At 32.1% G+C, this 15,209-nt stretch overlaps 1 protein-coding gene and 1 long non-coding RNA gene across 6 annotated transcripts in view; both read right to left on the reverse strand.

Annotated features, from left to right (window-relative positions):
• Positions 1 to 288: 288 nt before the first annotated feature.
• LOC108744776 lies at positions 289 to 2,191 on the reverse strand. Of its 3 annotated transcripts, none has more exons than XR_003231920.1 (3): positions 2,085 to 2,191; positions 502 to 1,919; positions 289 to 433 (listed from the first exon to the last, which is right to left on the reverse strand). It is a non-coding gene; the product is annotated as an uncharacterized LOC108744776 (long non-coding RNA). The 3 variants fall into 3 exon arrangements; XR_003231919.1 differs by having other exon boundaries at positions 502 to 1,929; XR_003231921.1 differs by lacking the exon at positions 2,085 to 2,191 and having other exon boundaries at positions 502 to 1,283; positions 1,798 to 2,074.
• Positions 2,192 to 5,382: 3,191 nt separating this feature from the next.
• Positions 5,383 to 15,209, reverse strand: part of LOC108732702 (zinc finger protein rotund-like) — a 166,144-nt gene continuing 156,317 nt past the window's right edge. For all 3 annotated transcript variants that reach the window (XM_018463670.2, XM_018463654.2, XM_018463662.2), the window contains 3 exons: positions 7,411 to 7,646; positions 6,779 to 7,068; positions 5,383 to 6,164 (listed from right to left, as the gene is read on the reverse strand). In XM_018463670.2, coding sequence (XP_018319172.1) covers positions 5,695 to 6,164; positions 6,779 to 7,068; positions 7,411 to 7,646 — 996 coding nt within the window. In that variant the 3' untranslated portion in view covers positions 5,383 to 5,694. The remainder of the gene's footprint in view (positions 6,165 to 6,778; positions 7,069 to 7,410; positions 7,647 to 15,209) is intronic.

Here is a 15,209-nt window from a genome sequence, read left to right on the forward strand (position 1 = left end):
ACGCTAGAGTAGACTCGCGAAAAGTGTATAAGACACTTTTAAGATCAACTAAATAGCTAAGCCCAAGGGAAGTCGTTCGGGGAGGCCCTCCCTAATTCCACAAGGGTGAGAAGAAACACACACGATAACGAAACGTTGAATCATGTAGAACTCGTAGGGTAAATGCAAAGCAAATTAGGAAGAATATGCAGTAAGCTAAGCGAAGAGGTAAGCAAGGTTAGACTATACTACAACTACTAAACGTGTTATTTCTACTACTACACTATTACTACATAAAAAAAAATAAAAACGTCTACAATCAACAATTACTTCAAATAAAATAAACTACAAAAACCATGCAAAATAAAAAATTAATTTAATTGTGTCTAATAGAACATGCAAGATATAGAAGTATTTTAACTACGGGATCTTCTTTGTCTTCTCCCTCGTCGATCTGAAACAGATACGGTGGTAACAGATTAATAAAGAGCAATTGAAATTAAATATATCAAACATTCTCACCTTAATTAACTGTAAATTGTAACGTTCCAAAGTTTGCAGTTGTGGAAAGCAAATGAAATCCAAGAGGAATCTATAGCAGCAAATTTATCTTTTTGATAGAGTTCAAATACATCTCTAGTTGCTCTCTCATCCTTTGAGAATTAACTGCATAATGTTGCAAGGTGGAGGCGAAAACTGCAAATCAAGAACAAACTCCAGGAAAACACCACCCATGTAGACATCAGTTGTTCAGAATGGCCAAATTGATCTTTAATTCTCTTTCACTTATTGGAAAATCTGCAGAAATGGGCAAAAAAACGTATTATTTATGGATTAATTACACTCCTATATAAGTAAGAGAAGAAATACAATAAAAACCCGCACCAATAAACAACTAAAATACCTGAATTACAAAATGACACTTTGACCATAGATTTTGACAAATGTGAAACAATCATAGATACACCAAAACATTAATTTATGCGGTCGACTATAGATCTTTGTTAAAAAAAGAAAGCAAATACCAATAGATGAACGATAACATTTATTTACGGTGTGAACAACAGATAAATGTTAAGTGATACCTTAGATGCAGGAAAGCGCCAGCTTGTTCTGTAAACAATAGATAATGGTTAAATGAGATGCCATAGACGTAGAAGAATGCAATGCACTAGAACTTTCACAAGCACCAGGTATGTTATTTAATTTTAATATTAAATCCAACAATCAGTAATGATCTTTTTTACATTTATGACTGACAGTACTGATACGGCGTGAATGTAGACACTTTTGCCAGGAGAAAACTGTAGAGAAAAAGCAAACGAAAATAATGTAAAAGAAAAATATCTTATATGCAACCATACACTCACTACTGTAAATTCGGTTGCATTTAAAACAAGTTTTCGGGTTAACAGGTATTGCATCAATGTGGTAATGTGGGCATACAATAGCTGATAGGTTTTAATAGATCATTTTTAATTGATTTATTAACATTTAATACTAACTTTATACTGGATAATTGTTACCCCTTACAAGGCGAAATACTTATCAAGTTTCTTTCAATTTAATTGAAAAATAATTGATACACATTATATCCTGAACCATTAATAAGCAAAATAAACATCTCCTATGAACATAAATTAAACATTTAATATCAAATTGTTTTCCTCTTTTCCTTAATTTTATGTTTTTCATGTAGAATATTCAACACTCGAATACAATAATGAGTTCAAGATGTGAAAACAAGACCATATCATACAATTTTAAAAATTCAAGTACAAAAGTACCTTACATGTGAACAATAATGAAAGAACTTACCTTTACGACTGGTGCTATTCAATTTGTTACACTTTAGTAACATATATTAGGTTGTCTGTTCCCAAAGGAAAATCACTAATTCTTCCTTCAAGTGTTGTCACGTTCTGGAAGAAAGGCGGCCACTGCAACAATCTTCACATATAGACAAGTTATCAGATTGTGAAAACAATATGTTAAAAATTAAATAGTTCTGAAGGACACAAGTTTTTGTTACAAATTAACAACTGAACAAATTTATAATTTATATAATACATAATGTATCTTCAAATTCTTTTTAAGTCACTTACTAGAATTAAAAATGATGTGAAATGGAATGAATAACAATAAATGGACGGAATGTGAACACCAAATAAAATATAAATACACAATTTACAATAATGATTACGAATGTCGCTTTGACGCATTATCTATGATTTGCTTTTGTGGCCATAGATAAATCTACTATAGATAATTGTGAAAGGAAAGCCATAGATGCACAATGCACAACTGATATTTTTCTGATCAAAGTGATATGTTGTAATTTTATTTTGAGCACTTTTAATTCTAAAAAAAATTAATTGCGCATGTGCCAGCACATCATTTTGATAAGAATATATCAAAATTAATAAATGACAACACATTTAGTTAACTAATCTAATCTATAAATAAGACAAGAAATAGAGCATAAGGTCTCTTACCAATAAAAACAAAATCATTTTTAAACTTTTTATTTGAATACAATGAACATACTATAATATTAACATGAACATTTTATGACATCAATTAATTTCAACATTATTTCTAAGTGCAGATTTTTCTAATTTTTGTCGATAATAAACGCAAGTCGTATACTTTTTTGATTTTTGAATTATTATGGCGAAATAAACATCGACAATCTTTTTTTAATCTTTTCACCATTAATTAATTAATTCGTTGTTTGAAAAAAGAACTTCAATATTTTTTTTATTATTGGTTGCTTCCCTTATAAATATTTAACGTAACAGAAAAAGACACTTTTAATAACAATAGTATAAAAATCAATTATATAATAACAAATCGCTGTTGATATTGTTTGTTATTAAAAAAATAGTAAGGAGGAAACAAAAAACAAATTTCGCACTTACCCTATCGTCTGTCCTTACCCCTTAGAAATACAACCCTTATGCTCTTTACAGTAGAAGTAGTAGTAGTAGTAGTACAATAGTAGTAGTTAGCAATAGTAGTAAAAATTGTGAGTTGTGATCACAATTTTTTCTAAAATTTAATAGTAGTTTTATTTACAAATTGACTATTTTATTTCTTTCTTAAGTTTTAATTCCTTTTTCAGTACGAAAATTATCACAGTTAATACATTACGTGTTAAATAACGAAAATTAATAGTATGTAATAATTCAAATTATTTTCAGTTCCCTAATTCACTGCATTTCTATTTAATTCTTATTAGTAATTAAATATATTTACAGTAATAATTGTGTACTATTATTTGATGAATTGCTTTGAATACAGTTAGGTCCTGAGTTTACAAAAAATATTCTAAAATACTGTATATAAACTGCTATTTATTTCTGTTGCCATTTCGTCAGGAGATTGTTCATTTTATTGGTGGTTGGATGGTGGATGTGAGTGGTGGTTTTGCGAGATAATTCTGTACAAAGCGTGGTAGATAGTCCTTTTTTCTGTTTTCATTCTATTTTTAAGTGAATTCGGGAACTGTCTGAAGGCAGCATATTTTATCTCATAAATCACCTTTCCATTAAATAAGTAGTTATTGCTATTGTTAACAAGTAAAGTAGTAAAATGAAATAAAAAGAAAACAAAAAATTCATAACTGTCTCAGGCTGTTTGTACCAATTGCAAAAAAAATTCTGAAACGTTAATTATACTAAATACGAAGACTGCACACAAGTGTTCAGTTTGCTGTAACTTCTTACAGTAAGGTCCATTTTTTTCTGCAACGAGTTACGTTCAACAGCTTTAAGGGTAGTTATCCTGCTTTAAACTTATTAATCGTTTAAAAAGAACTTCTACAATTTAATTTTGTCGTTAAAATAGAATAAACTACCAACAAGAAAAAAGAGAAAAACAGTTTGGGTACTTTGAGCATTTTTTTTGTAAATGGCACAAACTGGCAATGAAGAAAAGAAAATAAAAAAAAAAAAGAAAAAAAATGAAAATAATTTTTATTGTGAATGTCGATAACAAAAACCTTTTTCCTATAATATTTACAAACATATTTCTTTCTCTTTTAAACAAATCACAAGAAGCACATTTGCNAAAATTAAATAATACGTACACAAAAAATTGCCATTAATTGTTCTTTACTTACTTGTTTTTCCTTTTGCTTGTAGTATAATTATATAATATCGACAATAATAAAAGGTTTCGTTCCTTCCGTTTTCAATTTAATTTAATAATTAGGTAGTCAATTAAAGCTCGACGATCGATAATACGTACACAAAAAATTGCCATTAATTGTTCTTTACTTACTTGTTTTTCCTTTTGCTTGTAGTATAATTATATAATATCGACAATAATAAAAGGTTTCGTTCCTTCCGTTTTCAATTTAATTTAATAATTAGGTAGTCAATTAAAGCTCGACGATCGATATTAATTAATTATTATGTGAGTGGATAGAAGTTTTCGTATTTTCTTGTACGCGACTGTGTGTGTGGCGAGAGTGATCTCTTAACAAATTTTAATCTTTCACTGGATTTTAAGCCTATGCTAGTAATAAAAACATCCGAAACCAAAAAAAAAAACCAAAATGAATCAGTAATAATAGCTAAAGAAAAACGAACGAAATTAATTTTAAAACAGGTGAATATTTGCTGATAATATTATCGACTATCTAATAACGTAATGGTGGTGGGTGGTTCCTCACGTTGCAAATTGAGCCTAAACTTTTTAAAATTAAATCACAATGCTTATGAGTACATCGTACGTAATAATTAATCAATTAATTAATTATTAGTAGTAAANAAAATAAATACAAAAAAAAAGGACAAAATAAACATTGAGCTTCGTTATTTTTTCCGTAAACGTGTCATTAATTGTTTTTTCTTCTGCTCAATTGAAAAAAAGGCGATTTTTAATTAAGATTGCAAAAATAACTAGAATAATAAAAAACACGACGAAAAAATTGTAACAGACACGCTTATGGAAATTGCGATATCTAAATTTGTACCTTGGTACACAAAAAGTGACGTGTTGTTAACAAAAAGGGGGACCGTCATGCGATAACGAAAAAAATTAAAACGAAACCCTAAAAAGAAAAAAACAAATCAAAAACTACTCCTTCTTCGATTTATTATTTGTAATAGCATTTAAAAAATAAAGATATATTTATTCTTACGCAATAAGGATGCAGTCGTCCCCCTTTCTGTTATTTCGAAACAATCGTCCTAGGGCGGTTTTAAAACGCACAGGGTAATCGTTAATAGCCCAGTAATAACTGAGAAGCGTTAAAAGTTGGAAAGACAATAATAATAATAATAATGAGATAGTTAATTGATTGATTAAAAATGAACTCGGTATTTCAAAAAAGAAAAAACTGACGGAAATTAAATAATAAATAATTAATTACTAAAATTATTTAAGTTAATCGCCTTCAATTAAAAAATATTACCGTTAGTTTCGATTCAGTTACATAATAATTAAACACCTAATTTGAATAAAAAAGAGCAACTAATACTGCCCGCAGTATAGTTAACCGTTCCAAAATTAAAAAAAAAAAAAACAACGAAGTTAAAGGATAATAACACCCCGTACCTTTCAATATCCGCCCTATATCCTTCTCCATTATTACCACATCTCCCACTCCTTCTTCTTCAAATCCCATCTCCCATCATAAACAACGAATCCATGTGTTGTACATCGATAAAAACTTTTTTTACACGTATTTAAAACGACGACGAAATTTTATTTATCCTTTAAACCACCTAAAATGGAATGTTCCATCAGACTTGAGTTAGGCTGGTGCGCGTAGTTCCTGATGTGGTGCAACGAAATGAGCTGGTTCGGGAACCCGTTCGATGCCTGGGACTTCTGGAGGTCCAGAGAATTCTGCTTTTGGAAGCTGATCGCGTCGTAAAGGTAGGGCCTGTTCGGCGCCAACTGCTGATTGAGATTTAGATGACCGGACATGGAACTGATGGGGGTGAAGGCCGAATTCGCATTCGATTTCGTTATGGTCGTGTCGTAGTTCATTGCACTGGGGGTGCTGGGTGGCGCGGGAGGGTTCTGACCCAGCTGCTGTCGAATTATCACCAGGTCTTCGTTCTGCTCCAGAATTTGGCGTGGAATGTCGTTGGGATAGTCGTGCATATTCTCGGCACTGTCCGGACTCACCTTTGGCCAATACGGATGATCCAGACTTCGATGATTTAGTCCTGAACAAAAAGAAATGATTAATTTTTATTAATCTATCCATATATATAAAAATGAGTTGTTGTTCGTGAGACACGCTAAAACTCGATAACGGCTGGACCGATTTGGCTAATTTTGGTCTTGAATTATTTGTGGAAGTCCAGGGAAGGTTTAAAACGTGAATAAATACGGAAGTTGTTAAATATCTTTCAGATTATTTTTATGTAGATTGATAAATCTTAAGTTTTGTCAAATTAAATTTCTGAACGCAACTATACATAATATTTGACATTTGTCAACGAAGTTTATTTTATACAAAAATTTAGGTCTTTTATATATCGATTGGGGCAGTACGAAGTCTGCTGGGACAGCTAGTTTTTAATAAATATAATTACGTTGTTCGTAAGTTCTCGATCAGTAGTTTATTGAAACCGCCAGAGCTTAATAATTATCACCAAATCGAAATTATAATTTTACCACTAGATGGCAGTATACTGCCTATGTTCTGATATTATGTAATTTTGTTTCTTGGGAAAGAAATCTTCCAACTGGGAAGTACAGAACTGAACCAAGCTGAGATTATTCAAAAACCATTGAATCATTCCATCCTAACGAAAGTAGATAAAGGGATTCTTACCTAGTCCAGGACCTATTGGAGGCCTCTTGTCAGTCCTTTCTGCATGCTTTTGCATGTGTTTTTGCAGATAGGTTTCTTGAGTATAGCTTTTCCCGCAATATTGACAAATGTGCGTCTTCAAGTGTTTACTTTCCTTGTGCTTGGGAATGTGCTCGAGTAGGGAGGGCTCGTCGCTGAAGCATTTGTAACATGAGTTGCACTTGTACGGTTTGTCCGTCTGATGGCAGCGGGAATGGGATTGAAGGTTGCTGAGCTGGGAGAAAGCCTTCTGACAACCTGGATGCCGACATCTTGTAGCAGAAAAAAAAATAATTTTACTAAATTTTTCGATTGCTGTTAAGAAAAATTGATAACAAAAATGATTTTTAAGTTGTCAGCCGAATTTTATTACATAACACCACTTCATCCACTTAAATCATGTGATGAGATTACGTATAGAACTGATGCCTATCTAAATTATTTTATCATACATGAAAAAAATAATCTTTAAATTTTTTGATTTTTACTTTTTTATTCTATGTAAATTTCGATAAGAAATTTAAGGATTGTTCGCTTTGTTGTCAAGTGGAAATACAAAAAAAAAATAATCAATCTTTTCATAAAGATACCTAATGAAGAAAATTGTAACTTACTTATACGGTTTGTCCCCCGTATGCGTTCGGATGTGTTGCTGAAGGTGAGATAGTTGGGTAAATTTTCGTTGACATATTTCGCACCTGTAGGGTTTGATACCGAGATGTATCCTGGTGTGCTGTGACAAGTAGGAACTATTTGCAAAGGCTTTACAGCACTGGGAACACTTGTAAGGTTTGGCTTCACGCATATGTGCCTGCGTGTGCAATTGAAGTTCAGCTTTGGACCCAAAAACCTGACAAAATATTAAAAATTACCCTCAGTAACAGTAAATTTTTGTATTGCGTTGCATTTTTGTACAATTCTATTTGTAACGAACCTCGTATATCAATTTTTGGATACATACAGTTGAAAGTTGCATGTACGGGGGTAAATCGAAAAGAAAAAGAAATTAAGTTCTTAAAAAACATGTTTGTAATGAACTAACTCTCGTTAAAATGATTATATTTTCCTCAAAATACGTCTAATAATTAAAATTTTTAAAAAGAACTACAGCAGCATAACTCGCATTCTATTTTCGTCTATATTTACATTTTTCCAATACTTTGTTGTTATATGCAAATGCAAATAACACTGACCCGTTATAATAAGCCTGTTTGTCTTTCCAATTACATCATCTGCTTATATTAGTGCGTCTACTTGAATTTTATTNACAGCAGCATAACTCGCATTCTATTTTCGTCTATATTTACATTTTTCCAATACTTTGTTGTTATATGCAAATGCAAATAACACTGACCCGTTATAATAAGCCTGTTTGTCTTTCCAATTACATCATCTGCTTATATTAGTGCGTCTACTTGAATTTTATTCATTTTATTGTAATTCCGAAAAAAAATGATGACAAAAAACAGTGCATCCTGTATCTACAATAAATTAACAGAATTTTTCCAAAAAAAGGAATAAAATCACTATAATTATTTACATACACTGCTTATTGGAGAAAGAAAATTAATTTATAGCACTTTTTAATTATTTCACATAATACATTCGGTTGTACGTATTATTATTGGTTTAATTATTTTCTTGAGCCATTTTGTAATCAATAATTCGCTAATTATTATTTATTCAGTTTAATCGGGCTTTTGGATCTATTAATCGTTAAAAAATAAATTAAACGAACTACATTATATATAAAATTGATTAAACAACTTTCTGTTGGATAGTTTAATAACAAACAGCCCTTTTCAAGGTTTTGCGTTGAAAAGGGGTAGGTAACGAATTTTTTTTTGGAAACTTCTAAAAGATTTTGGACGCGAAAAGTTTCCCTAAATGTTACTTATGAGGTGTCTTTAGACAGATTTAAAAAGATACAATAATAATACGCTAATATCTGTGGTTCTAGCGGAGGTATCGGTTTGTAATGGTAATTTGACGATTATCTCCTTTGAGGGTGCGACCTTCTAGAATTAGACGTCAAAGTAAAGGGTAGAATTAACTAATGCGTATATTTTCAATATCGCGGATGTTGTTTTTTAATCGAAATCTTTAGTTAAAAGTTACGAATTTTTTGACGTATTGAGCATGTTCAAATGTCAATATTCGGTCATAGATACAACATGGCAATCGCTGTGGCTAAACACCAGCCGACGGAATCATTAGCTTAGGAATAATTTGGACGAGTTCTAACAGTGTTGAAAGAATCAGGTATAAGTCTAGTTTTCGAAATGTGTTTGGAATAAAAAAAATTCTGCAATTTTATCCACAACCAGTTACAAATATAAAACATTTATCCCTTAGTCAGTCGATTTTGCACATTAAAAAAAATCTTCGCTTGTATTAATCGGCAGCCTCGGTGTTTTCGATGTTGTAATTACAAGATTTCTTTCACATCTCGAGAAACACTAGAGACTAGAGTCATGTTGACCNTTAATTCCCTATTGGTCCCCCAAAAATGTTCAAAATTAATTTATTTACGTTCTGCGTTCGTGTTTGGGTCACAGAAATTCATATGCGTAGATTTCGAGCGAATTGACTGTGATACATGGACAGACAGACGCCCGAGTGATCTTATAAGGGTTCCGTTTGTAATTAGGACGTACGGAACCCTAAAAATGTCGACAAAGGAATGTGTAATTTCTATACTCGCTAAACATTTTGCCTTACGTGTAGTTCTTAAAACCCTTTTAACCTACAATAACTCATACAGCTTTTAATCGATTTCAAACAATGAGGAGGTTCTCAATTCTGTCTGGGTTTTTTTTTGCAACTTGTAATTTAGACTGATAATTATATATGCACAAGTGTTATCTACAATTAAATTTTTTGACTGATAATTTTTTTGAACTTTGAAGTACGTATTAATTTATGCTTTGAAAAAGAAAAAATTAGAATCAGATAAATGCTGTTACAGCTCCATCTATTACGTAATTGATATATTTCAGTTAGGGGTGAGACGACATAAAAACAGCTTTCCCGTTTCTATCTTTGTTACATTCTACCCTTTATTCGTTACTGTATTTTTGGGTAGATGTCTCACCATGTACATTCTTAAGAATTATCCGTTTACGTGTAATCGAATTAAAAGTCTTAGTTTTATAAATATCTGTACAAAAAGTCGAACCAAATGAAGTAACATCGCCTATTTTAGATAACGCTATTTTCCAAGTGGATTTCATGATAATGAAATTTTTTCGTTATGAGTGAAGAACTATCTATATTACTTCCCACAACCAGTTACAAATATAAAACATTTATCCCTTAGTCAGTCGATTTTGCACATTAAAAAAAATCTTCGCTTGTATTAATCGGCAGCCTCGGTGTTTTCGATGTTGTAATTACAAGATTTCTTTCACATCTCGAGAAACACTAGAGACTAGAGTCATGTTGACCTTCGAAAATTCAATAGCGAGGTCGTCTATGTGCGCGAATAACACCTACAAGTTCGCATAGATAATTACGCTGAAAAGTCCGTATATAATACAACGCACACACACGTTTACATCTTACTGGCATTACAGTAACTATTTACACATGTATATATAATGTATTATTATAACACTTTAATAAACGTTTCTGGCGAAAAAACCGAGACCTATACACACTGACGTTCGCACGAGCGCCCGCACACACAATTATACGGATACGTACATGTATGCATACCTTGTGTATATGTACTATTATTAATAATAATAGCACACCTGTGCTAAAATGCAAGTTTCACGTGTGCGAAATGAATAGTTTTCATCGGTTATAGTACTTCCGCAATTTTTAAATTAACTTTTATACACGTAATCAATTTAACGACACCATATTATTCTATAAAAAACTGTTTTTAATGTTTCCACCAAACGTGGGGCAAATTAGAAGAGGCGCTTGCGAAAGAAATAGAGAACATTGGATTTTCTGTGATTTATTGTAAAATGAAGCTATTCTAAGTATATTTCAAGTCTAATGATGTATCTAACACGAATTTTCGTAATTATTAAAGTTTTACTGCCTTTTGGCTTTATGCAAAAAAATCTTTTCAAACTTAAAGTTAATAAAATGATACTTAGATTAATACATAATAAGGCAAACGCGATTAACCGAACTTTCCATTTTGTCCACTCAAACTTTATGAGTTTTAAATAAAATAACAACCCATGTTACGTCGCCACTGATTCGACCCCTAATTCAGAGGGTTCGAACTAGAACATTCGCTGTCAATTTTTTTGTTTCGACCGCCATTTTGGATCTTTTTTTCTAATGAAACAAATGGTATTTAAAAAAAAATCATTAGATATAGATAAGAACAAATATACCTTACTATTATCTGTTGTTGAGATAATTTTTTACTGGTGACATACCTATAGATAGACGAAAGGACCCAGGAAGTTAATAATAAGAATTTTTATCTTTCTTGATGTACTTAGAACTTTAAAAATTAACAGAAAACCACAAAAACGAATTTCGTCTCTGCCTAAATACATACCTACAATAAATACGTGCATGATACAATAATCATTTTGGATTTTTTATTGATTTGCAAAGTGTTTGGAACTTCGTGAATGTAAAACTGTTACAACAAACAGAGTAGGTACATATTTCCATAGGTAAACCCATGCTTTGTTCAACAAGGTCAAATAAAATAAATGTAAAAGTTTCTGATACATAATAAATAAAAGTATAATAGCACACTGCATTATATAACTACGACCCTGTTGGAACAATTTTTTCTCTTGTCGAGTAGTTTGCGTTAAAAACGTCGGTTCTTTTGTTAGAGGTAGGTGAAAATATTCACACATGGAAATTATCGGTAATTTTTTTTAAACAAATAGGCGTTTTATCTTCAAATTAGGTTGAAGTAAGGCTGTAAGGCTTTCTTATTAAAGAGCCTGTTTTAATCGATTTTTCTGTCATTTATTTAAATGTGCATTTTCAATTAAGTGAAGAAAATTTAATTATCGCTCAAAAGTTTCTTTTAGTTCATATAGGTCAGTTGGCAATTTTATGGTTTTGTGAGCAAATAGAAGGCTTGTAACCTAGCTTTTCTGTAGGAGGAACCTAACATTTATCATAAAATTTGGTAACAAGTATTAATTTTCTATTAACCGAAGAACACGAATTATACAAATAAATTATCAGCATTTGAACACATTCATAAGAAAAAAATACCGCTCAGTTTTAGAACGCTAAGTTCATTTTTTTTTTCCGCGGCACTTCTATGGTAGGGCGGGCTAGTGATCTTCGGGGAATCCCCGCCGCTATTTTCGAAGGACATTCATACGCTACTCTAGAGTCAAATGAGTACTAAATTTTTACAAAGCACTTCTATGGTAGGGCGGGCTAGTGATCTTCGGGGAATCCCCGCCGCTATTTTCGAAGCCCCATCCGATTAAGGGCTTTACGTGATGCAGTTACGCCACCAGTTCCTTCCGTGGTGATTATGATATTATTTACTATCCCTCTCGACCAGAAAGTGTAATAATGTTCAATAATGTACGCACCCGTATAGCTATGACCTTGGTTAGGTACATTTTTTTGACTAGAAATCACTTACTGACATAAGAGCAATAAAAAATTTGTAAATTTCGCACGTGTACTGATAACTTATTGTTTATGCACTCGAGATAGTAAGAACTAATCAAAGATAACGTATCGTTACTATCATGCTTATGCAACCCACAATTAAAACGAATACTGTTTAAACCGAATCTTTCTATCTATTTATAGTAACGGATGTCAATATATAAAAAAAAATCGGAAAAAAACTATAAATTAATTAAGTACAGTCGAACTTTGTTATAACAGCATCGGTTATAATGACAAGTCTGATGTAACATCGGCTTTTCGTAGTCTTACAATTTTAGCATTCAAATCTACTTACTAGCAACTTTCGGTTTCATTCCTACCTAAGCCAATCTCACATCCCTACTTTTCCTTCGTTACTTTTGTTCCTAATATGTCCCTAACTAACTCTTTTTCATGTCTCAGAAGGTCCCTTATTGTCCTATCAGTTATTTGACTTCTAGCTCTTCGTTTCCAACTTTTATATTGGGTCGTCTACATTCACCACCGTTTATTTTTATTTATGAAATTATTTTTGAAATAAAAGGTCCTGGACAATCCTTATGGAAAAGGCTTGGAATTGGGGGATGATGTTGTTGATCAAAATTTCTCATGGACACAAGATCAAAAAATAAAAAGTTTCTGAGTTAAGGAGTAAGGTAGTGTACGATTTTCAACCTGTGTAACTAGGTGGGATTTTCAATCGATTATCTCTTCAGATAGGTACTTCAAAATGTGAAAATGTTCTACAAATATGATATTGGTGTACGCAATGGTGACGTCCACGGTGTTCCTCTTGTAATTATCTTCGCGATTATTTTAAAGATGCGATCGATTTAAACATAACCTTGGAGATAATTATCAACATCACAATTGCTTGTTCGTCTTTAGGCCAAATATTTATATTGTTTTGAACATTTCTAGATATCTAGAGTACCTGAATATCAGTTACACGCTAGACAAACTGAAAATAGTGCGTTACTTTGATCTTTAAATCAGTAACTTATTGTATTTTTCGATCTCGTGCTGCCGAGAACTTTGATTAGGAAGTCCTGTGGTTGTTTGTGTCTAAAAATAAAATACGAGTTTTTTTTCAGTCTTTCTCATCAATGGTCTCAAGAGCCAGAAATTTTGAAAAGAAATATATGCGTTGGTATTAGTGATAATTATAGATGTAGCTCTAACCGTTAAACCACCGAATTTGATGTTTTCAAGGAAGGATTATTCATCGTCATCATCATCATCATCATATAATCATCGTCAGTCCTAAGACTGTTTGGATACGCATCTCCATTTTTTCCTATCCTGAGCTAATCTTCGCATTTTTCTTAAAACCAGAACAACCCACATCCTTAACTATTTGCGAACAGTAATCTAATCTAGGTCAACCTATACCCCTCCTAACTCCCGATTCTGCCTCTAATATGTCTCTGACTAGACCTTCACGTATCAGAAGGTGTCCTACCAACCTATTTCATCTATTTTTTATTGACTTTCATAGAGTCCTCTGTTCTCCTATTATTTCTAATACCTCTTCATTTCTAACCTTCTCTATCTACGTTTTCCTCATCATTCGCCTGTAACACCACATTTCAAATGCTTTTAACCTTTTTTTTACCGGCGCGCCCAGTGTCTATGTTTCGCACCTGTACAGCGCCGCGCTCCAAAAATACACCTTCAACAATCTTCTTCGAATTTCTAAATGAATCGTTCGCGAGCATAGAAGTGACATCTTTTTATTAAAAGCGACTCGACCCTGTGCTATCCTCCGCTTTATATCCCTACCTCTCCTTCCGTCCTGACTTATCTGACTTCCTAGATACCTAAAATCAGCCACGTATGTCTATCAGGTCGTTGGAAGTTGTCCCGGCCAGCAGTCCGAAATGTTTTAAATAGTTCTTTTTAGAAGAACAAACTACCGTCTTAGGATGTAAATCTAAAGGCATCTGATCGATTTGATTTCGATCAGTAGATAAGGCAAACATAGTACGACGGTGACCCAGTGGAAGCGGCACTCACGGCAAAGCCAGCATTAATCCGTCTATTCAAGGGATTCGGCAGTTAGAAGACTACAGACGACCAAACTGCACTCGCGATACAATCTTTCGAACAGCTGCAGAGTGCATCAATTGCACCAACAGCAAAAGGACATTGAAATGGATAAAATAAGAGAGAAGACCGAAATATTAACTATTAAATTTCGATAAAATAAGTTAAACAATAATGCAAAAAAAAAAATAAGAACCGATTAACTAACTTCACACTCGATAAAGGAAAAAAAAAGGTTTAAAAGCTAAAACTAGTAGAAAAAACATTAGAAAAACGTCGCTCGCGACAATCATAATAATACAACAAGTAAGCAAAAAACTATTAGCAAAAACTAGATTAGACTACCTATTATTTACGGAACGTGACATACTGTAATCTTTAATGTCACCATTGAAAATCGAATTGTACAATTATTTTTTTCACTTAAACGAATCACAGCTTTTCTATCGACGTAAGCGCTAGTGCATTTGGGTAAATATTACTTAAAGTTATTTCCTTTGTTAGATTTCAAACTTTCAAATCGTACGTATGACTGTGCGTATCGCGATTGGTTCGAGATCTAACGATAAAGCTACTGTTAAAGATAATATTTCAAACAATATTCTAATTTTTTTATATGCAACATACACAACAGAATAGTGGTGGTAATGGCATATAATTAATTAATAAGTATTTAATAAAGAATTATAATTAATTTAAACATAAGTTCTCGTTAATTACAAATCTTTTGTAATTATTTGTAATATTACTTATGGATATT

The sequence above is a fragment of the Agrilus planipennis genome, unplaced genomic scaffold (assembly GCF_000699045.2).
Source record: "Agrilus planipennis isolate EAB-ADULT unplaced genomic scaffold, Apla_2.0 scaffold6, whole genome shotgun sequence".
Lineage (NCBI taxonomy): Eukaryota > Metazoa > Arthropoda > Insecta > Coleoptera > Buprestidae > Agrilus > Agrilus planipennis.